The following is a 25,093-nucleotide window of genomic DNA, read 5'->3' on the forward strand; positions in this document are numbered from 1 at the left end:
ATAAGAGTCCTTGTGTATCTTGAGGTCGTTTATAATTAAAAGTCCTATTTTATGCATTGTCTTTTGTTATTATTGGAATTTGGGTTATTCCTTAATAAATTGTATCTGGCATTTAATTCAGTGTAAGCTCTTACTATTACTTTTACAATTACTCCACAATAATCTGTTTGCACAATTGCCTTTTTTATATTTATTTAATATACATTATTTAATTAATTTAATTAGTTTTATTTATTTATTTTGATATATTATATAATTGCATAAAGCAATTTCATTAACTATGCTTTGCGTTAGCGCAAACTGGTTTTAGCGTTAAAATTGTATTTCAGGTTTTACTAAAGTCCCAGAGTGAAGAATTAGTGCTGAAAAGGCATGGACACAATTATTTTTGTGCTTGACATTGTTGAATGTGCATTTGTAGGAGTTTTCCTTTCGGACGCAAAATTTATGGGTGGAGAGTATTCAAATTAATCACGCAATTCGTTTTACTAATGTTTGTGCTTGTCAAAGTCCTGACTACTTATTATTTAACGCCCAAAAAAACATGTCTTAAACTATTTTGCTCTTGAAATGGCTGCAATTGTTGTTGCTAGGAGGCACCGCAGAGAACAGAGAGCACATGGAAGAAGGGAGAGTTTTTTTTTTTTTCCACATGTATTAATTTATTTGGAATGCCAGAAGAACACCTTATTCAAATATATCATTTACCAAGACATGTTATTTTTAATTTGCTTTAGGAAATGATAGACTACTTAAAACCCTCAACTAGGAGTCACGCAAAACGTTTTTTTGGCCTGTGGTTCTTTTCAGTGTACTGTGGCTTCATTTCTTTATTCTTTATTTGCGACTACACTCATTTGCGCTGTGCTTGGTATATTGCCTTGGTCGATATGTAAATTACATGTTGCATCTGTGTTCTTTAATTTGCACATTGTTAGTAAATCACCTGCAGAAATTTCCACGCTTCCATTGGCTGCTAGTGTGCTAATTTGCCCTCTTTAGTAAAACTGGCCCGTTTGTATTGTACAATTGTATTTGTACAGGTTTTAAAGTCTTGAATTAGAATTTTAAAACAATGCCCTGTAAATTTTTTGTTTAAAATGAATAATTATCTAATAATTTAATAAATGGTGGTGCTGAAATTCACACATTCGACAATGATCACTTTTCCACAGAGTCCTCACTAAATATCATCCTTATTTCTTAGGTGATGCTACGTGCTGTGAGACATTGGGCGAACGTTTTGAGAACTGTCTCCGCGTTCTCTTCAGCAGCTGGGGCTCCCTGTGTGTGCGTCACCCCTTAACTGTGATCCTGACCAGCGTGGTGCTAGTGTCAATCTGCTCAGCCGGACTGACCTACATGCGCATCACAACCAACCCGGTGGAGCTCTGGTCATCTCCCAGCAGCAGGGCCAGGCAGGAGAAGGACTATTTTGACCAGCACTTTGGACCGTTTTTCCGCACTGAGCAGCTCATCATCACCACCCCAGTGAATGCGTCATTCAATTTTTCAACCATCACTTCACAAATCATCCCCTTCTCCTCCATCCTGAACATATCACTCCTCCATCAGGCAAGTCAACATGAACCGCACAAGTAGCACTATTTAAGGGATAGCATACAGTTCTGTTGCAGACAGGGAACATTATGAAAATATCTGACCACTTAACCAGTCAGAATTAAGTATTCCAGATCATCTAATAACCTTTGTTTGATGTCTTCTGATTTGATATATTAAAATCTATCAGTGACATTCAAACTTTTTAATTGTCCAAATACTTTTAAAAACAGTATAAAAGGTTTTTACTGTCTTTTTTTTTGCAAGCATTTAAGTTGAAATGAAGTCACAGTTGATAATATTTTTAATTGTTTTAATCATTCAGTCAAGTCTCCATGCACCATACTCAACTTTTTTTTTTTTTTTTTTTTTTTTTTTTTTTTTTTTTTTTTTTTTTTTGTTGTTCATATAGGTGTTGGATCTCCAGACAGAAATTACAAACCTATCAGCTGAATATAAGGGAGAGACAGTGACTTTTAAAGACATCTGTATTTCTCCACTGGCTCCTTACAATGACAATTGTACCATTTTAAGTGTGTTGAACTACTTCCAGAACAGCCATGAAGTCCTGAATCATGAAGTTTCTGATGAGTTCCTTGTCTACTTTGACTACCACACTCATTTTCTGTATTGTGTCAGGTAAGTTGTAGTTGTAGTTGTAGTTGTAGTTGTAGTTGTAGTTGTAGTTGTAGTTGTAGTTGTAGTTGTAATTGTAATTGTAATTGTAGTAGTTGTAATTGTAGTTGTAGTTGTAGTTGTTGTTGTTGTTGTTGTTGATTAATACAACCTGGACATTAGCATCACCCTAATTTCCTGCAAAAAATAATCTCTGTGACCAACAAAAGTTTACATGTTTTCTTCATCATGATGATATTCACAAATGAATGCAACTTTTTATAAATCTTACAGCCTAAATACAATTTAGACTTAAATAACATGAGCAATGTATATTTTTGTTTATATTGTAGAATAAAATGTAAAAATATCTTGAACTTTTTAATTCAAGATTTTAACCAAAAAAAACAACAACAACAACAACAAAAAACATCCAAAACACCTTTTGACTTCAGGACTACGGAACTTAAAGTGCTTAAAATGCTACTTTGTTTCCAGTTTTTGGACTACAAAAAAATGTCTTCCCCTTCTGCACTCTATTATCATTCATATTGCATTTGTTAAATGTAAATAAACACAAATTAAACTGAATGTCTTTTTTTTTTTATTCATTGTTTCTTATCTTTTGCTTTTGTCCTAGTTCTCCAATGGCACTGGATGACACAAGTACCTTACATGACCCCTGCATGGGTACATTTGGAGGACCAGTTTTCCCCTGGCTTGCTCTTGGGGGTTATGAGGGTGAGTATTTTAAACATAAAATACAAAGAAATAAATACATCATTGTGATCTCATTTTGGTAACATTCTCTAACTTTCAAAACATTGGGGGTTGGTAAGATTTTGTAAAAGTTTTTTTTTTAATAAGTATGCTATACTTACCAGGGATGGTTTTTTGTTTGTTTGTTTGTTTGTTTTAATCAAAAATACTGAAAACAAAGCAAAACAATAAACAAACAACACTGTGAGATATAACAAAATATAACAGATATAACCCCAAACTTGACCACAAAGTTTTAAACTATAGTTTGTAAAATAAATATATCTACTTCTAACATGTATTGTAAAAATAGTTTGAAGGAAAATTAAAAACACTTTAAAACAAGTCAAATCTGCTCTACTAGCCCTTTTATTAGCAATATTTATTTGGAGGACCATTATTGGCTATATTACCAGTGAATGCTGTTTTTTTTTTTTTTTTTCTCTCCTTGTCTTTGTATAATTTTTTTTGTTTGTTTGTTTTGTTTGTCATTATTTGGCACAAATCATGTCTATTATGTTTGATAGGCTAATGAGAGTATTAAAGATGCACTTTCTTGTAGCTTTTGTAAATGTTTTTTTTTTCCCCCATTGCAACTTTATACAGTACCAGTCAAAGGTTTTTGAACAGTAAGATTTTTAATGTTTTTTTTTTTCCCCAAAAAAGTCTGTTCTTCTCCCTAAGCCTGCATTTTTTTTATATAGAGTACAGCAAAAACAGTAAAATGTTGAAATTTTTTGACTATGTAAAATAACTGTTTTCTATTTGAATATATTTTAAAATGTAATTTATTCCTGTGATTTTAAAGCTGAATTTTTAGCATCATTACTTCAGTCACATGATCCTTTCAAAAACTGTTGTTGTTGTTGTTGTTGTTGTTGTTGTTGTTGTTGTTGTTGTTGTTGTTGTTGTTGTTGTTGTTGTTGTTGTTGTTGTTGTTGTTGTTGTTGTTGTGGTGAATATTTTTTTCAGGTTTCTTTGGTGAATAGAACGTTCATAAATACAGCATTTATCTAAAATAGACATCTTTTGTAAATGTTTTTATAAATTTCTATGTTGTCACTTTTGATCAATTTAAAGCATCCTTGGTAAATAAAAGTATTAATTTAAAAAAAAATATATATATATATATATATATATAGAGCTATTGAATGGTATAGTGCATAATGTTACAAAATCTTTTTATTTCAGATAAATGCTGATCTTTTAATCTTTCTATTCATCAAAGAATCCTGAAAAAAATGTACTCTTTCTGTTTTAGATATTGATGATAATAAATAATGTTTCTTGATCAGCAAATCAGCATATTAAAATGATTTCTGAAGGATCATGTGACAGCATCTAATGATGCTGAAAATGTAGCTTTGATTACAGGAATAGATTCCGTTTTAAAATATATTTAAATGGAAAGCACCTATTTTAAATAAAAATATTTCAAAATTGATAATAATACAATAAAAAAAAAAAACATTAGAAATATACTATTCAAAACCTTTTGACTGGTAGTATATATAACTTTTCTTCTTTTTTTTTTTTTTTTTATAGGCACGGACTACAACAACGCCACAGCTCTAGTGATCACCTTTCCTGTCACCAACTACCTAAATGACACAGAAAAACTAGGCAAAGCTTTGGCATGGGAGAAAGTGTAAGTTTGTTTAGTATATCTTATTTTATGAAAAGGTTATAAAAAATGAATAGTTTGATCTAGAATTGAAACTTATGGTCATGTATGTGCTCAAATATAATCCCGGAGTAACCACGATTACCCATACTTCCACAGGTTTATCGACTTTGTGAAGAACTACGACAACCCCAACCTGACCATCTCATTCAGCTCAGAGCGCAGCATTGAAGACGAGATTGACCGTGAGAGCGACAGTGATGTCACCACCATCGTGATCAGCTATGTCATCATGTTTGTCTACATCTCGCTGGCTCTGGGACACATTAACAGCTTTCGTACCCTGCTGGTAAGATCCTCATGCATGTTTATTATAAATGTGGCCTTAATTCGGACACTGCAGCAGTATTTTGAAATGTTTGTTTGGTAATGGTGCAAAATGAAGAGAAGACACTTCTTTGGCCTATTTACCAGGTCATTAGACTTTGCATGTCCTAATTATTTTAAATGCTGCATTTGTAAATGTTTCACAGGTCGACTCCAAAATCTCTCTGGGTATTGCCGGTATCCTGATCGTGTTGAGTTCAGTAGCATGTTCGCTGGGTATTTTCAGCTACGTCGGCATCCCCCTCACACTTATCGTCATTGAGGTCATTCCCTTCCTCGTGCTGGCTGTGGGTGTGGACAACATCTTTATCATTGTACAAACATACCAGGTGTGTGCTGTTGTTTTTACACAATATGAAAATGTCTGAAAGCAGATTTACCTCAAACATGACGCATTCTGTTGATGCTGTTACGGGTGATTGTTAAAGGGGTCATTGGATGCCCATTTTCCACAAGTTGATATGATTCTTTAGGGTCTTAATGAAAAGTCTGTAACATGCTTTGGTTAAAATTTCTCAATGGTAGTGTAAATAACACCTTTTTTACCTTGCCAAAATCAGCTCTGCAAAAATCATTCTGTTCTGGTCGAGGTTGCTTTAAATGTTAATGAGCTCTGCTCACCCCGCCCCTCTCTTCTCTCTGTGGAGTGACGAGTCTGTTTACTTTAGCCGCATTTGTCGTGTTTAGCTGCTAAACTAACTGGCATGTTATTAGGAAAGGCGATCGTAAAGATTCATAAAAAAGCCCTTATGCTCACTTCTGCTGTAAGTGAAGCTGGATCATGAATTATTTGCGCGAAAATAGAGGGATATATGTAGATTGGGAGGCGCATTCCCTTCACAAACAAACGTAATCCACTGCATCTTCAGTGGCTCAGATGTCGGGAGTAAATGACGACCACTATGTTCATTATTACATCCAGCAACACAACACCTCAATCGCTCAATCTGAGATATTCTTGTCTAATTTACATCCCTGCTCCTGCATCGAAACAATGGAGGTCGGACTGTTACAGCTGATCTGAGGTAAGACGCTCATGTCAATCAACTATCGTGGAAGCGGCGTCACACTGACGGGCATCTGCGAATGGCTCGATCTGAAAAAGGGGATATTATTTTTACAGATTAATTAAAAACCGCTGTATGGATTTTTATCATTATAGGGTAGATGTGTACATACACTGCCAAAACACATTAATGTTTAAACAACATGTAAAAGTGAACTTTGCATCCGATGACCCCTTTAACGTCTTAGTCCATTAAAATAGCTCAAACAAGCACCTTTTAGTTCCTGTTTTTGTTTTCACTTTGGTGTTTTTAATATTGTTGGATTGTTGATGGATTGTTTGCCTTCACAAAATTGGCAAGTAATACATTTTATATATTGCAGAGAGATGAGCGAATGCCTGAGGAGGAGCTTCATCAGCAGATTGGACGTATACTTGGAGAGGTGGCTCCCAGCATGTTCCTCTCTTCATTGTCTGAGACAGTTGCTTTCTTTTTAGGTATGTCAACCTTAGATTCACTCCTATATATTGTTAAAGTCCCCCTGTAGTCAGTATTTCTTAGATGGCACTAGGGACGGGGGGGACATGACCCCCCCAGATTCTTAGTGACCCGATCCGTCTCCCTCACTGTCCCTACGAAAGGCAACAAACATCTGTATAACTGAGGATTAATCGGGCTATCTGCTATGTACATAATTAGCCTAAATAGTGGCGGAGTGGCCGCCACTGCTTCAGAATCAGACGCAGGCAGACCAGGGCTCTAGACTCATTCTTTCCACAGGTCGCTCATTTACGAAAGTGGTTAACCCTGCTTGCATTATACACCTTTCACCTTTTAAGACTAAAACAAAAGATGGATTCATTGGTAACCTATTCTTTATTAAAAGCACAACGACAATAAAACAGGCTACAATAACAACGTTTATTAACAAAAACGAATAAGACAAAGCATGACATACACCACATGCTACATTAGCTTATACCGACTAATAAATATATAACGTTTAGCAAACACTGAGAAATCAAAAAAAAAAAAAAAAAAAAAACATTAAATAAAGCCTCCATAACGTAATGTGATATAAATGACAGCTTTTCAAATTGAAAACAAAAAGAAAAGTGAAACTAACATGGCTTGCATTATGTTTATTTTTCCACAAGAATACCAACATGTTCACCTTCTCTGTTTAAGAAGCGTGTTTTGTTTTTTTTTTTGTTTTTTTTACTTTAGCTTGAATACCAGATCTCTCCATCCGCCATCCTTTCCTCAATCTCGTAATTTTTTTTCCCGCTAGCTGTGTGCTCGTGCTGACGCGGCTAGTTAATAAACCAGGCTCTACATCCGAAGCGATCGCACTGAATGCGCCTTTCTTTACGTGATCAGTGAGTTCTGCAACGCGCACTTTGAGTAGACGCTTTTTGAGCAGAGCAGACTACACAGTCGCACAAATGCAACCACGTTAAATTTTAGCTACATAAAACACATTTTGCAGAAGGCATGAGGTTTTGGTGGGTTAAAAAGTTGATCCACTGACTGAACTGTAGTGATAGGAAGTTTGGATCATTTTACCAGCTCAGACCTTTGAGTCTTGTTCAGCGAAATGAACAAATCTTTTTTTTTTCCTGAGTCATTTCGTTCATTTTAGAAAACTATAATAAAAAATGTTAAGTGGTACTTCCCTAACACATCTACTGCTTACACAAACGTTGATCACACTACAAACAAGACAAAACTGTGTCACAAAACTATTAATGCTGTAAGAAACAGAAAAGATTACTTCATTGTTTACCTGGGTCCTTAGTCTTTGATCAGCTCACCTCACCTCTGACAAGTTTTCGGGTTTGAGTCGTTCGTTCATCACGTGACAGCTTAACCAATGCAGTCTGAGCTGGAAAAAGAATTGATTAGTTCATCTCTCGAGTCTTCGGGTTCGAGTCATTTGTTCATCATGTGACAGCCCCATAAGCATAACCAATGCAGTCTGAGCCAGAAAGAGAATTGAAATTCAGAAGGGAATCTCTTGGTATGCATTAGTTATGATGAAGAAGCTCTCATAAATTGAGACCTACTGTAGGTCATATGATCATCATTTCCCTTTTCAGATGACTGTAGTTTTCGTATGTGCATATTTTTTAGGTGCTCTGTCTAGCATGCCTGCGGTGAGGACGTTCTCTCTATTCGCTGGTCTGGCCGTCTTCATAGACTTCCTCCTGCAGATCAGCTGCTTTGTGTCTCTGCTGGGCCTGGACATCAAGAGACAAGAGGTGAGAGGTCAAAGTTTACACCAGTACTCCCTGTATTGGAATACAACATTCACAGTAAACTAGGGGTGTGCGACTGTGTATTGTCTATGATAATATTGTAATTGTTGTTTAAACGTATGTATCACAAAAACCAAAGAAAAACACACTTGTGGGTACAAGCATACACTATGAGAAGTAGGTTAGGCTACTGCATGAGCACATTTACTGTTTAAGCTTTCAATGTGTGAATTAGTCAAGACAAGGGCGGCAAATATACCTCTGTATGACTTTTGTCTTTCTTTATATTTACATCATCTGATATAGTTAATATCACAAAAAGTACTTTTTTCCAAATATCAGTATGTTTGCAAATGTGATATTGATTTTATAAAGTAGTCCAATAAACAAAAAGTTAATATTGACTTACATTTTAGACACAAGTTCCTGTTTTTGCTGTATTTCATCAGTGAAAATGGTTTCAAACAGTGCCACAACAGAGCTGTTTTGTGTCTCTGAGTAACACGCCACAGTGTTTCGTTACTGAATCAATCAGCCATTTGAACAAATCAGTTAAATGAATGACTCAATGACTCTGTCATGCAACCATTGCTACCCAATGTTTAAGTTTTTAAAACATCAAAACATAAATTATGCATTTGTAACTGCAGGTTAACTGCATTCATGTCATGAATTAAACAGCTTCTGTGCCACCTCTGCATTGCAAACACAAACTTTGTTTATACTAATTTCATTTGATTGATAACAGCCTGTAGTGTTTTACTATTTAAATTTGATTAAATGTGAAAATTTGACCCAAAAGATGATCTAATTAGGTTGTAGAAACGGCCTTATAAATATCAATGTAGACTTATTGGAAAATGAAATTTCTGTTACTCCTGGAATCTAATCACCACACAGAATATAAAGAATGTCAAAAGTTTTTTTTTTTTTTTTTTTTTTTTTTTTTTTTTTTTTTTTAAGTAGCATGTTTAGCTTTTAATTTTTATTAAAAACCTTGATTATTACCCACTGTATTCTATGAAGCAGCAATTTTTTTTTTTCAATATGTAGCCTTGAATGGTCTGAAAATGATTGAAGATGCTTAACATATATGGCTTCATTTATTTGTTTTTGTTTTTGTTTCCTAGGCAAATCGGCCGGATATATTATGCTGTGTAAAGTTGTCTGATGGACAGCAGGGAAGATCAGAAGGTTGTCTGTTCCTCTTTTTTAAGAAAATATATGCTCCTTTCATCTTGAAGGATTGGGTGCGCCCCCTGGTGGTAAGTGGAAAGAACCCCATGTCAAAACAAAAATATTCATCTCAGTTTTACACTTGAATGCATTATTAATAAATAATGTAATATTTAAAATTAAATTAAGCTTTTTTGTAACTTTTTCTTTCAGCTTTTTCTTAACTTTTTATTTATTTTTCTTCTACAGGTTGCTGTGTTTGTGGGAATGCTGTCATTTAGTATAGCTGTTGTTAATAAAGTGGAGATTGGACTAGATCAGAGATTGTCAATGCCTGATGTACGTATATACCTGTTCACACCTTTCGGACATATACATTCTAAAGAACCTGAAGGGGGTCATTGTGAATGTGAACATAATTTTTTACTGTCTCCCCATCACAGGACTCCTATGTGTTGGATTATTTTGGGAATCTGAGTGAGTACCTGCACACTGGGGCTCCGGTTTACTTTGTGGTAGAAGACGGACATGACTACAAAACGTCTGAGGGTCAGAATGCAGTGTGTGGTGGAGTGGGCTGCAACAACAACTCTCTAGTCCAGCAAATTTATACCGCATCTCTCTTGAATAACTAGTGAGTGACATTTTGACACCTTTTGATGATAAAAATGATGTACTGTAAAAAAACAAAAAAAAAAAACAGTGATATTTTTATAACATTGTGATACTATTATAGTTTGTATGAATATTTTAAATTGGTGTTTATTTTTATGTATTCCTTTTTTTTTCATTTTAATTTTAATGAGTTTAATGATTTTTTTTTTTTTTTTTTTTTTTTTTTTTTTTTTTTTTTTTTTTTTTTTAATGTCTATATAGTGTTTTGTTTTGTTTTGTTTTGTTTTTTTTGTTTGTTTATTTGTTTTTGTTTTGTTTTAGTTATTTATATATTTTATTTTGTTTCACTTAACATTTATTTTATTTCAAGGAACAACATTGTTTTTGTTATGGTTTTGGTTTTAGTTTTAGTTAACTGTAATAAACATGTAATGTTTTGCTTTATTTTATTAGTCATTTAAGTGTAGGAAATTCCCATAAAAGTTGAGGACTTTACAAGCTCCTTTCATTATTATTCTTCTGAGACTAAATTTCTGACTGCTACTCCTCCTAGAGCTTTAACTCTACAAACTCCAAACTCAGCCCAGATCTTCAGACTGGTCTGACTCGAGTTGCTATATCTTTTCTAACTGATCCGACTTACGGTTTTCCTAAAAATAACGTTTAAAACTCGGAAAAATCCCATAGACTTACATTGACGGAATGTTCAAATGAGCCAGCACTTTTTAAATTTCAACTGTCAAAACTCCCAGAATCCTTTGAGACTCAATCAAACTTCCCTTCTATGTACTGTATTTCTAATCCATTTAAACTCATTAAAACTCATCTATCTATCTATCTATCTATCTATCTATCTATCTATCTATCTATCACTAGCCAAACTAGAGTCATGCTAGTAGCCTGCTAATCATGCTAGTAACATGCTAGTAACTGGCTAATAATGCTAATGACATGGTAATAACATGCTACCATGTTAGAAACATGCTAGCAACTTGCTAATCATGCTAGAAACATGTTAGCAACTTTGGTAATCATGTTAGAAACATGCTAGCAACTTTGTTAATCATGCTAGCAACTTGCTAATCACGTTAGAAACATGCTAGCAACATGCTAATAACTTGCTAATCATGTTAGAAACATGCTAGCAACTTTGCTAATCATGCTAGAAACATGCTAGCAACTTGCTAATCATGCTAGAAACATGCTAGCGACATGCTAATCATGTTAGAAACATGCTAACAACTTGTTAATCATGCTAGAAACATGCTAGCAACTTTGCTAATGATGCTAAAAACATGCTAGCAACTTGCTAATCATGCTAGAAACATGCTAGCAACTGGCTAATCACGTTAAAAACATGCTAGCATCATGCTAATAACTTGCTAATCATGTTAGAAACATGCTAGCAACTTTGCTAATCATGCTAGAAACATGCTAGCAACATGCTAATCATGTTAGAAACATGCTAGCAACTTGCTAATCATGCTAGAAACATGCTTGCTAATCATGCAACATTTGCTAATCATGCTTAGAAACATGCTATGCTAATCAAAGAAACATGCTAGCAACATGCTTGCTAATCATGCTAGAAACATGCTAGCAACTGGCTAATCACATGCTAGAAACATGCTAGCAACATGCTAATCATGCTACATGCTGCTAATCATGCTAGAAACATGCTAATCATGTTTGCTAAACATTTGCTAATCATGCTAGAAACATGCTAGCAACTGCTAATCATGTTAGAAACATGCTAGAAACATGCTACAACTTGCTAATCATGCTAGAAACATGCTAGCAACTTTGCTAATCATGCTAAAAACATGCTAATCATGCTACTTGCTTATCATGCTAGAAACATGCTAGCAATCATGCTAGAAACATGCTAGCAACTGGCTAATCATGCTAGAAACACGCTAGCAACTTGGTAATCATGTTAGAAACACGTTAGCAACTTTGCTAATCATACTAGAAACATGCTAGCAACTTGGTAATCATGCTAGAAACACGTTAGCAACTTGGTAATCATGTTAGAAACATGTTAACAACTTTGCTAATCATGCTAGAAACATGCTAACAACTTGCTAATCATAATAAACATGCTAGCAACTTTGCTAATCATGCTAGCAACTTGATAATCATGCTAGAAACATGCTAGCAACTTTGCTAATCATGTTAGAAACATGCTAGCAACTTGCTAATAACACTAGAAACATGCTAGCGACATGCTAATCATGTTAGAAACATGCTAGCAACTTTGCTAATCATGCTAGAAACATGCTAGCAACTTGCTACTAACACTAGAAACATGCTAGCAACTTGCTAATCATGTTAGAAACATGCTAGCAACTTTGCTAATCATGCTAGCAACTTGGTAATCATGCTAGAAACATGCTAGTTAGCAACTTTGCTAATCATGCTAGAAACATGCTAGCAACTTGCTAATTATATATCTATCTATCTATCTGACAGACTACATTCAAACTTAAAACTTCTTAAACTTCTTAAACTATTTAAACTTTTCAAACTTCTTAACTTTTCAAACTTTTCAAACTTTTTAAACTTTTCAAACTTTTTCAAACTTTCTGGTCCGGCTTTCTCAAGCCAACTTAAAGTTTGTCTTGACGAACTTTTTATCTAGTTTTATTTTATTATCTTTGTAATGATGTTTTCTTTCCATCAGTGGAGGATAAGACCTGTGTTCACTGCTTTTCCCAAGGGGCCACATGATAAACTTGGCCGGTTGCAGAGGGCTGGACCAAATACACTTAACTCAGTTCTGCCCAATATATTTTATATCTCTTTATAAAAAAAAAAAAAAAAAAAATTAAAATCATTAAAACATTACAATCAAACAATGAAAATGTGGAGCACATATTTTTATTACTATTTAATGAACATTCACAAAAAAAAAAAAACATTTGCAGCCAAAACCTGAAACATAAATTCTCATAGAATGTATTCATTACCAATAACTTGTACAATCTATTTATATTTTTCTAATACCCTGAGAAAAGTATCAGTATAAAAGCAACAATATCTGCAGGATGGAGAATGGTTGGCAATTCACAAAACATAGGCTATATACCTTTTTTGTTTTCTTCAATAAATGTGTTTTTTGTTTCTGAGGAAAAAATCAATGTTACGGACGTGACAGTTCTGAAAGCGGAATTTATACGGAAATCCATATGAAATGCTTTAAAAACTGAGACACCTTTAGAGAGAAATGCAACCATTATACAGATTACATAATCAGGGGGGGTATTTGATTTGGTTTTGAATATGAATTTAAACTTTCTTTTAGATATATTTCTCATGTATGTGAGGCAGTCATACAATGATATTCGGGATGGGAGAAAGCGCGTCCTGTTTGTTCTCATTACTCTACAGAAGCAACTTTTGTTGTTGTTATAAGTTTACAGAAATAAAATCAGTTTCATTATCAGTAAAAATACATGTGATCACGCAGACGCTTCTCTGTCATGCATTAGGTGAGTTCCACACTCCGCATAGACAGGTTTATTAAAATAAATCTCGACCAGTCTACATCCGAGACAGATGCGATTATAACTTATAAATTGAAGGCTATTTGACGTTTTAAAATGATCTAACGGACTGATGCCGCTTGTTGATCATTATTAGTTGCTGTCCATCAAGATGTTGCTTTTAAAAAAATAAAATCTGTTTTAATTACTAATTTATGAATTAAATAATTAAGGAAAAAAATAGGTTAAGTAAAATATGCTGAATATATATATCATATTTTACAAATATTTATAAAAATGCTAGCCTAAGACTGCAGTTTCACATTTTGCGTCTGCATAACAAAGTACATTATTTTTAACATGCAATGATACGAAATGAGACCAAACAGGATGTGTAATGAAGAAAAATATTTAGACAAAAATAAGAGAAAAAAAGAATCTCTTACGACTAACAGCAAACTCACATTTCTTGAAAGCTATATGATAACGAACACATTTGAGATACGGTTACACGAACGGACACAATTGTTAATAATAATAATAATAATAATAATAGCACTTTGAAAATAAAAGCGGTTATATTGCATGCGCATAATTACACCTATTTGCGATTGACTTTTAATTTAACAGTTACCTCACGCGGGCCGGTCAAGGATAGTCAGAGGGCTGGATGTGGCCCGGGGGCCGTACAATGCCCAGGTCTGCCATAGAAGAACCTTTTTTTGTCTAAATGGTTCCATTTAAGAACGTTTAACATCTGAAGAACCTTTGTTTCACAAAAGGTTCTTTGTGGTGAAAGAAGGTTCTTTAGATTATGAAAAAGTAAGAAAGAGATGGTTCTTTAAAGAACCTTTGACTGAATGATTCTTTGTGGAACCAAAAATGGTTCTTCTATGGCATCACTGTGAAGAACCTTTTAAAGCACCTTTATTTTTGAGAGTGTACGTTGGGTGTTGGGTACAAGTTGGGTGCAGTGACCACATTGTTTGACTGTTTAGTAGCAGTAAAATATATATATATTTTTTTTTTTTTTTTTTTTTTTGAAAGCTTAACATTTCTGCAAATACAAGTACTTCAAGTGAACAATTCAATCCACTTCAAATGATTTTAGCTCACAAAAATTTTTAGGAATCTCGGTTTTGACTAATATCTTTTCTTTCCCATGCAGTGGTCATGCTGCATACAGCACTGCTGTGGATCTCAAAGAAAACTACACTGATGTAGGTGCCACCTACTTCATGAGCTATCACACCATCTTAAAAACCTCATCTGACTTCATTGATGCCTTGAAGATGGCACGAGAGCTTACAGACAACATTACACAGGCCATCGGACCACAAAACAAGACTTACAGTGTCTTCCCTTACAGGTAAACACACCTTGAACATAAGATGATGTCTAAACCATCCTTATTGTGGAGCTCTTTACAAAATTATAAAAAAAAAAGGATCCCTGCACTTTTTCTTTTGTTGAATTTCTGTTGCTTTTTAAACAAGTGATTTGATAGTTAAAGCCACACGGAAAGTTTAGGAAAGCAAAGATCATCATTAGTGACCTACTTCCGTAAAGGGCGGTGAAATTGTGCAAATGTATCATAAACATAAAACTCTATGAATGCAACAAGTGTGTCCTCATGACACACACACACACAGGGTCAGTTATGTAGGGCAGCCCTCTTTCTATTCCTCTGGGTGAGCATTAACTGTGTCAGAAGTCTTGCAGGTCATAGCAGCCTTCATATACCACAGTAAACCACTTCTGTAAGGAATTTTAAAGGATTAGTTCACTTCCAGAATAAAGACATCTCAACCCCATGTCATCCAAGATGTTCATGTCTGTCTTTCTTTAGTTGGAAAGAAATTAAGGTTTTAGAGGAAAACATTCCAGGATTTTTCTCCATATAGTGGACTTCACTGGTGGTATGCGTGTCTTCACGCATTGCGTAATCGCATTGGAAAAGTGGAAAAGCTTTGTAAACACTGGGTTGGTACTTCCATCTACGTCATGCATACGTAATGCAAGTGCAAGATGAGCATTTGTGGTTAAAAAAGAACATAAATGTTTTTTTTTATTATTAAGAAAATGACAGATCGTTTTGCTAGATAAGACCCTTATTCTTTGGCTGGGATCATGTAGAGCACTTTGAAGCTGCATTGAAACTGCAATTTGGACCTTCAACCCATTGATGCCCATTGAAGTCCGCTATATGGAGAAAAATCCTGAAATGTGTTCCTCAAAAACGTTATTTTCTTTTCGGCTGAAGAAAGACAGACATGAACATCTTGGATGACATAGGCGTGACTAAATTATTAGTATTTTTTTTCTGGAAGTGAACTAATCCATGTTGTATTCATATTTTATAACATAATATAAATAAATACTGGGGTTATTACATTATTTTAATAAATACTACCTAAATATAGGTAGTAGTTGTATTAGTATTAGGTAGGTAGTAGTAGGTAGTAGGTAGTAGTAGTTGTTGTTGTTAGTAGTAAGTAGTAGTAGTAGTAGTAGTAGGTAGTAGTAGTTGGTAGTGATAGTGGTGGTAGTAGTTGGTGGTGGTGGTGGTGGTAGTTGTTTGTAGTTGTTAGGAGTTAGTAGTTGGTGGTAGTAGGTAGTTCTTAGTGGTAGTAGTAGTTGTTGTTGTTGTTGTTGTTTGTTAGTAGTAGTAGTACTTGTTGTTAGTAGTAGTTGTTGTTAGTAGTAGTTGTTAATAGTAGTTGGTGGTAGTAGTAGTAGTGGTTAGTAGTGGTTAGTAGTTGTTTGTAGTTGTTAGTAGTTAGTAGTTGGTGGTAGTAGTAGTAGTAGTAGTAGTGGTAGTAGTTAGTGGTTGTTTGTGGTAGTAGTAGTAGTTAGTAGTTGTTAGTTGTTAGTAGTAGTAGTTGGTGGTAGTTGGTGGTAGTTGGTGGTAGTTGGTGGTAGTTGGTGGTAGTTAGTAGTAGTTAGTAGTAGTTAGTAGTAGTTAGTAGTAGTTAGTAGTAGTTTGTAGTAGTTTGTAGTTGTTAGTAGTTGTTGTTGGTGGTAGTAGTTAGTAGTTGTTAGTGGTAGTAGTTAGTAGTTGTTAGTAGTTAGTTGTTAGTAGTAGTTGTTGTTGTTGTTGTTGTTGTTGTTGTCAGTAGTAGTTGTTAATAGTAGTAGTTAGTAGTTGTTTGTAGTTGTTAGTAGTTGGTGGTGGTAGTAGTAGAGTTAGTGGTAATAGTAGTTGTTAGTGGTGGTAGTAGTAGTAGGTAGTAGTAGTTGTTGTTAGTAGTTAGTAATAGTAGTTAGTAGTTGTTAGTAGTAGTAGTAGTAGTTGTTAATAGTAGTTGTTAATATTAGTAGTTAGTAGTTGGTGGTGGTAGTAGTAGTAGTAGTAGTATTTTATAAAAAAAATACTATGTTTGTCAGCTCAACACATGTATTCCAGACAATGAAATTTTTATCACATTTATGGGAACTGTGGTAATACTAAACATTTATTTATTTATTTATAAATTAATTAATACATTTATTCATACATACATACACACACATACATACATACATACTAGGATTGTTGTCAGTTGTAATCATTGTTTAACAATCACTATGACCCCTGACATGTTTGTTTCTTTTTCCCTTTCATGGACAGTGTATTCTACGTCTTCTATGAACAGTATCTTACGATCATCTATGACACTGCTTTTAACCTTGGCGTGTCGTTGGCGGCCATCTTTGTGGTGTCTACAGTACTTTTGGGCTTTGAGCTGTGGTCGGCAGTACTGGTGTCCTTCACCATTGCCATGATTCTGGTCAACATGTTTGGAGTCATGTGGTTGTGGGATATCAGCCTCAACGCGGTCTCATTGGTCAACCTTGTCATGGTGAGTTAAAAAGGTGGATGTTTTGTGAATAAAACCTGCATTAATATATCATTTTTGTTACTGTAACACTTTATTTGCAGAGTTTGCTATCACCATTTACCATAATTCAGTTTTCTTTGCTTTGGTTTTCAACAAAAATCTGCATATGTAATTATTTATGAACACCTGTTTGGCCTGTTGTGTTTTGCAGTGTTGTGGCATATCAGTGGAGTTCTGCAGTCATATTGTGAGAGCTTTCTCTGTCAGTACCAGGAGCTCAAGGGCTGAGCGGGCAGAGGAGGCGCTGGCACACATGGGCAGCTCTGTGAGTGATGTTTCCTACTCCTGCATAAATGTGAAATAAACTATATCATGTGAGCGTAATGAATCACCTTCTAACATGCTGATCTAATTCTGCAGGTGTTCAGTGGCATCACCCTCACTAAATTTGGTGGGATCCTGATTCTCGCCCTGTCCAAATCCCAGATCTTCCAGATTTTCTACTTCCGCATGTATCTCTCAATAGTCCTGCTAGGAGCTGCTCACGGCCTCATCTTTCTGCCTGTATTACTCAGTTATGCAGGTAAATCACAATGTTCTGACATTCACAATTTGTTTTAAAAAAGTCTTTTACCTAAAATTGAGAATTTGAGGACGAAGTGCTACAAAAAAAAAAAAAAATATCCAAAAATGCCCTTTGATTTCAACAATGCAAAAAACAAGGACAGAGTCTCAAAATCCAGTTCTAAAAAAAATTTAATTTACATGTGGAGTATTTGTCACATTTTAGATGAATAAATCTAAATTACAGTTTTGGAGACACTTATGAAATATATTGCTATTGTTTATAATATACTTCTTAAAGTAATAATGACAGTAATATTTAAATTATTACACCTCATTTTTAAGGAATAGATAGGTTTTCTTCCAGCTTTTAATTTTATAAGTAAAAATCTGTTGAGTAGCGCTTTGTTTGAATTATTTTATTACATTTAGAAAAATGTATCTTTTATCTTTGTTGATTACCACTGTTTTTGATAATAAATGTATGAAATCATAAATCAAAACCTGAAAATATTATTATCATTATTATTATTATTAATAAATAATTAATAAATAATATAAATAATTTTAATAAAATAATTCCAATAGAGTATTACATTTTTAGTTTTCTTAATTAAATTGTTTAAACATGCTTTTTATAAAAACAAATATTCAAACTTAATTAAACCATTAAAACTGAATTCGGACAGGAATTACAAATTCAGAAAGAATTCTGAAAATTAAAATAATTAAATAAATAAAACTGTTTTCGTAGGGCCCTAAAAACGTATTTCTTGTTGACATTTTAATAAATTCTTAAATTGTGCAAGTTTGATTACTTTAATTAGACATGCTTTTTGATTACTAATATTTAATTTAACCATTAAAATGAAAATTAAAACAGGAAATAAAAAAGGAATCCAGAGAAGTTAAAATGGAAAAAGCGTATTTGGGGAAAAATAAAATGAATTTCATAGGGCCCTAGACTTCTGAAGACTCAAAGTCTTGTAAACCAAATTATTGGATTGTGCAAAAAAGGAATAAAAAAAAGTAAAATAAATATGTATACAAATCTGTTTGATTTCACAAAAGTAGTTCTTAAAGCCTCTCCCTTTTTTTTTTTCTTAGGCCCATCTGTAAATAAAGCAAAAGTCATGGCTGCTCACGACAGGCTTGTGGGTACAGAAAGAGAGCGACTTATCTACTAACAGCTCTGTGACGCTGGACGGCAGTGGATGATGCCAGCTTTTCATTTCTATGTTACATGCTTAGTAACACACTTCAGCAGACTAAACTCAGGACACTCTTTGGGTGTACAGAAGGCCTTTTTTCACAGTTTTCCTTTTGACATCCACCAAAAACACGTCAACTCCGAATAACAGGCTTGGAAGATTGTTTCAGTATTGAAATGACAGTAACAAGAGTCTGTATGTGGAAAAGATAACAGTCATTTCCTTGAATGTGTGTGAACATCAAAAACATGCCGTAACCACATGTAACCCAGCAGTCACTGTGGTAAACCAACCAAGACAACAAATGAGAAATAAGAAACAAGGCGGCATTTTTTTTATTTTTTTTATTATTATTTTTTTGTATGAATGTAAAAAATATGTAACTAATCCTTTTTATTTATTTGTGTTTCTTTTCTTTTTTTCTTTTTTTTTTTTTTTTTTTTAGTTAGTGTTTCATTTAATTACTTCACAAGTAATGAAAGAATTGTCGACAATGAGCCACAATGGACAATCTCTTGATTTATTGTGATGCTATGACAAGAACGACATGTTACACAAACGGCTATCAGTTTACTGTTAGCACTACCTGAATGAAGACAAAAACCCCTTTAGTCTTAGCTAATTAACTAAGTTGGGAAAATGGGTTGCAGTGGCACATAATAAACATTTATGTTTTTAAAATGTTATGAAGTTGTGCTGTGCTGCTTTAATTAGCGTTGACATGCTAAGAAAGGGAGTGTTAGCGTACATTCAGACACTTGAACCACTAGGCTTATCTGAGGCTTAATTAACCAAAACACTTTGGCACTGCAGTTTGGTTTATACTCATGTTCCTCAGGATTTGCCTGCTTATTTCCATTATTAACAGAGTTTAGCTTTAGAAAGGCTGCTAAAACAGGTTTTGTACCTCATAAATGTGGTGGGGGTAACACTGTTGAATCAGTGTGTGTGTCCGAGGAAAAAATGTTTGCATACAAATAAAAGGTTATTTTTTACAGAGGTAAAGTGGGATTGATATGGACTGTAGGTATGATATGATTTTTCAATGTTATAAAAAAAATACTGTCAGGGGTTGGCAACGTGGACATTTGTGAAAATGTAACCATAGTTTTTTAAAAGTTTGATGTGTACCTCATGGATATTCTAACTGTTTAAGGTTTGTGCTTTATGGGTAACAGTACTTGATTTGAAGAATTTTTTGAAATAAAAAACAGATACTAATTTGTATTAAACGGAGTTTTTGTTTGTTTGCACTTTGTGTCCACGTAACAGACGTAATGACGCAAAGACGAACGATGGCATGCTTTATATTTCCCGAGAAAACCTACAAGCTTACCGTTGTGAATCGGGGTAAGGTAAGGAGATTGAACACTTCTGACCACTGGATGGTTATGTATTAGCTCAAAAAATGATTTCAGATCATTTTTAACAGCAACAACAGCAAAAAGTTACGAACTGCTGCTTTAAGCATAGTTTTAAAAAAGTGTTTTATAAGTGGAAGCAATGTGCACTTAATTCCATAATATAGTAGTGAACATTTGAAGTGCATCAAAACCTTTCATCAAAACTGTCCTAAAACCACAATACCACTAGCCACTCTTGTCTTAGGACAACTTTGATTAACTTTTTTTTGATCCACTTTAAATGTTGACTGCTGTAGTTACAATTAATTAAAACGTGTTATGGTTTACATTTACGTTGAATGCAATTATTTGAATTTCAAAGGACTTGCAATTTCATAATCCTCTCATCATCGAAATGGTTAAAGTGTACTTGAAATAAAAGAAAATACAAACAGTTGCTGACTTCCATAGTATGAAAAAAATACTACATAAGTCAATGTTCGTTACCAACATTCGTCAAATAAATAAATAAGCCCCATGTTCACCATAGTCGTTCACAAAGGTGCATCCACATCTTTTCTGTTGTATAAAATTACCATTTCTGTTTTTATAAAGTTACTAGTTTAGTGTGGGAAAAAAGCGATTTCAGTCCGTGGGTGAACTGTTCAAATGAATCGAACTGAATCATAAACCTTTTTCCAAACCTGTTTGACCAATTACAACGATCAGTTCTCAAATCAGGCATCGCTAGTTTTGATTCTAAACATCGGATCGAAAGTACACATGACATTATTTTAAAAAAATTCGTGAAAATGATTCTCAGATACAGAAATCATGTCAGACAATGATTTACCAGCAATATTTTGCAGTTTCAATGCAGCACTCGGCAAATTGTTGTTTTTATTTTAACCGTGCGGTGGCGCCACATACTCTTTCATCTGAACTACCAAATTAAGACAAAAATTAATCAGTGCCTACACAGCACACATCTATAATGACCTACATCTCTGTTATGTGAATACGTTACAAATGCAGCATTCTGCATGTTTTTATTAACGTTTCGCTTAGCTTTATAATATGCCAGCATAACCCCCAGTATATCTGTCTTAACACTTAAGACGATTATTCAAGAGCATTAAAAACAGAACTGTATTAAAACACAAACATCATAATACTGATAAAAGTCATACATCCTAGACACTTTACAGTACAAAAGCTGACCTAAAGTGACTGCCTCCTAAGAGTTGTTGTCATACTAGCTGCCAATTCATGATTTATTAATATGTTTCTATCTTGCCCCATGTGGTGGAGAGACAATAAAATATTGATTTCCTCTGGTTTAGGCTGGCAGTAAAGACAGGGTTCTTGTTTTTTTTTTTTGTAAGCATTTTGAATTGACCCTTCTGAGAACCCCACTAGCCAACAGTAGTAGACAGGAAGTTTTGCTCTGTATAGAAAAAAAGTAACATTTTACAAGGGAACAAAATCAGTTCACATTACAAAAATGCTGAGTTTTGTTCAAAAGGATGTAGGAGTCTGTCTTCTGCCTCCCATTATCTAACCATGGAAAATTTTGACCTTGCAGATTCAAGGCAGCTCATCTTCTTTCCCTTTATTCATTCTTGCATGCTTTCCAGAAATGCCTGGAATTATGGTATGATTAGGACTGTAATAAAAACAAAGGGTTTTTTGTTTGTTTTTATGTTTATATATTGAAATGCCACTAGAGGTATTGTTTGGTTTCACTCTGAATGGTATTATTGGTGTTTGTGGCTCACTAGAGGTTAAAGGAGAGCATGCAGTCATAAACTTCATAAACTTCTGCATAAGCTGATTATATAATTGTTCCACTTGCACAGGCAATGTTCACCAATCACACCCATCGTCTTAAAAAAAACTTGCAATACAGCGAGCCTTACAAAGTCCTTATAAATTGAAACAAAGTAAAATTTTAAAGGGTAAAAGCTGCAAATATCAAAATATCACCCTCTGCCGCTGACCTTCCCAATCGTATTAAAAATGACAACATTATTCCTTCAGTTATTAGGTTTAATCTATACACTTAAAAATCCAAGCGTTATTTATTTGAACTTGCTTTTATCTCTATTTTTAGCCAGTAATTTAAAACCGAATGGCAAACATATTCTTGTTTCTTTCCCTTCTTCTAAATTAAATTGAGCAGAATTCGGCACCTGTAATGTGGGGCCCAAACGGCGCCATTAATAAATAAACGTCTGGAATTCAGTGTCTTCTTTTTGCGTCATTGGCTCACAGTTACTGGGGTCATTTGACAGGAGAACAGGCCACGAGTGGAGAGAAAGGAACTGGATAGCCAGTAAGATAGCCATCTCAAGTGCAGGAGGCCGGGATCAGATTCATCGGCCCATCTGCGGCGCTTTCCCGGGAAGCGGGTGTGTGTCGTTTCATTCACAGCCACCTCTGGCCAGACTTCACAAGGCCGCATTCAATTAGGCCTATTGAAAATGCTTTCAAGCACTTCCTTGTTTACAAACTGCCTTATAAAGGCACATGGAGCGGAACCAAGAGGGTAAAACTGAGTCACCGCAGCCAGAGGAAGGAGATAAATTGCCACCTCAGCCAAAATTCCGACCATTTGAAAAGGAAGCGAACGGACGCACGCATACCTTGACAATTTACACATATTTCTCCACAATGAGGGTGACCAATGCGTGCCCAGGAAAGATTCAGGAATTTCAAATCAGGAAAGGGCTTTTATTGCGGGCTGAAGGGGGAATTAGTTGGTGAATGGGGAGGGCTAAGCTACATACACCGTGCCCGCAGTTAGGCCCGCGTGTTTGTTTTTATCGCTGCATGAGACTGGTGTGACCGAGCCTTGTTTACCTTGGAACTGTGTCAGAATTCATTCTCTGCTTGAAACCCTTTCTCTCGATTGCATCAGAGCTATGGGAACAACATTTCCAGAACCCATCTGATGTTTTGGCTGCTGTTCTAAAGTTCTTATTACAAGCTATTAGTGACTTGCTCTTTATACACATTTGACTGAGAACTGTATTTTGAAAAAAAAAAAAAAAAAGTTTCATTTTAATAATTTTCCTTAAATAGTGTGTAAGTACTGTATGTTTTGGGATGAAATAAATGAATTCAAATTAAATAGGCCTGGCCTTTCAGGCATATTTAGATTCAAATTCTTCAAACACTTTGGCTAATGATGTGCATAGTGTGCTTTTTGTTGCATTCGTTGGTTTATGGGTAAAAGGAAAGCTGTCAGCAGATATTTAGTGCTGATGAAATCAGCCCATAACACTGAACAATGGAGTGTGTTTGCTCACCTGTCAAATAACAGACTTAATCTCTGCAATATGTGTCAACATCAGCTGGCCACTCGTGATAAACAGACGTTAGGTTAAAAAATTCTGACCTGTTTCTTTCTGGTAACGAGAAATATAGTGAAAACACTTTTATTCTTAAGAAAACTTAAGTTATTTTTAAGAGTGGAATTTTGTATCTGTGTTTCTGTGCCAATTACCAGAACGTGTCGTTAGGAATATAAGTCAAGTGTGAAGGGTGTGCCTCAAGAACCAGACAGAACATCAAGAACATGCACTGTTGCTTGAAAGTGCAGATAATAGTGAAAGCAATGTTAGTCGATAAAACAGGAAATGTGAGGTTGGTAAGACTGTTGTGTGTTTGTTGTATCTACACATTTTTAAAAATGTCATTTAGTTCACTGTTTTAGTCTAACTGACACTCCAACAGTCTGGATATTTAAAGGTGCAGTTATGTAATATTGACAGCTAGTGGTTGAAATGGGTACTGCAGTCCCTTATTTAAAAAATCAACCATGGATTTATCACAAATAAAACCAAAAAAACATGGTTACTGTAGTCAAACTATGGTAATGACAATTTAACCAGGGTTTTACTACATCAGCTTTTATTAAACGTGTAGTTTGGTGCAGATTGGACATTGTATATTTTAGTTAGTGTAAAACATGACATATCCTGGTGCCAACAGGTGGCACTATGACTAATTGCATATTGTCATGTAGGTTTCTTCAGGCCAGGACTCTTAATAAACGTGAAGTTTGGTGCAGATTGGACATTGTATGTTTAAGTTAGTGTAAAACAAGTAATTTCCTGTTGACAGCAGGTGGCACTATGATTAGAAGGGAATATTGGCCTTTAGATGTGTTTTGGCTAGGACTCTTATCAAGCGTGTGAAGTTTTGCCCAGATCGGACATCGCATAACTGAGTTACAACAACTTCTTTTTCCATGGTGAAACATTGAACTTTGCCAGGGCGCCACAGACACGCCCTTTAACGAAAACTCAAGATCTTCGAAATGTTACATTGCAAAGGGCTTTAGAGTAGACTGACTAAATATAATGTTGTTGTCATTAAATCTGTAGGAGGAGTTCGTTACAGCGTAAAACATGTCAATTCCTGTTGCCAGCAAGTGACGTAATGCCTATTCATGGATTTCATGTGACGTCACACACTGGTGCGGCAGCCATTTGTAGGACCGAATTGCAATTCCGTCTATCTGCTGTGCTATGGGCTGTGATAACAGCAAAAAACAATGGATTATTTACCAAGAGATGTGGATGTATGGGATCATTTTGATTAAATATTTCCTGTAAGCATAGATGTGTTTTTACATTTTAGTATTTTACTAATTCGAGAGCC

At 34.7% G+C, this 25,093-nt stretch overlaps 1 protein-coding gene across 1 annotated transcript in view; it reads left to right on the forward strand.

The window, feature by feature from the left end:
- The window catches only part of npc1 (Niemann-Pick disease, type C1), a 31,889-nt gene extending 12,121 nt beyond the window's left edge, over window positions 1-19,768 (forward strand). The window contains 17 exon segments of the mRNA XM_051128949.1: window positions 1,208-1,575; window positions 1,973-2,199; window positions 2,816-2,916; window positions 4,480-4,582; window positions 4,718-4,907; window positions 5,092-5,274; window positions 6,335-6,449; window positions 8,086-8,213; window positions 9,341-9,475; window positions 9,636-9,725; window positions 9,830-10,020; window positions 14,451-14,454; window positions 14,572-14,855; window positions 17,097-17,328; window positions 17,519-17,632; window positions 17,728-17,890; window positions 18,979-19,768. Of these exon segments, the coding sequence (XP_050984906.1) occupies window positions 1,208-1,575; window positions 1,973-2,199; window positions 2,816-2,916; window positions 4,480-4,582; window positions 4,718-4,907; window positions 5,092-5,274; window positions 6,335-6,449; window positions 8,086-8,213; window positions 9,341-9,475; window positions 9,636-9,725; window positions 9,830-10,020; window positions 14,451-14,454; window positions 14,572-14,855; window positions 17,097-17,328; window positions 17,519-17,632; window positions 17,728-17,890; window positions 18,979-19,058 (2,708 nt within the window). The 3' untranslated portion in view covers window positions 19,059-19,768.
- Window positions 19,769-25,093: the final 5,325 nt, after the last annotated feature.

This window comes from Labeo rohita, chromosome 2 (assembly GCF_022985175.1).
Source record: "Labeo rohita strain BAU-BD-2019 chromosome 2, IGBB_LRoh.1.0, whole genome shotgun sequence".
Classification (NCBI taxonomy): domain Eukaryota; kingdom Metazoa; phylum Chordata; class Actinopteri; order Cypriniformes; family Cyprinidae; genus Labeo; species Labeo rohita.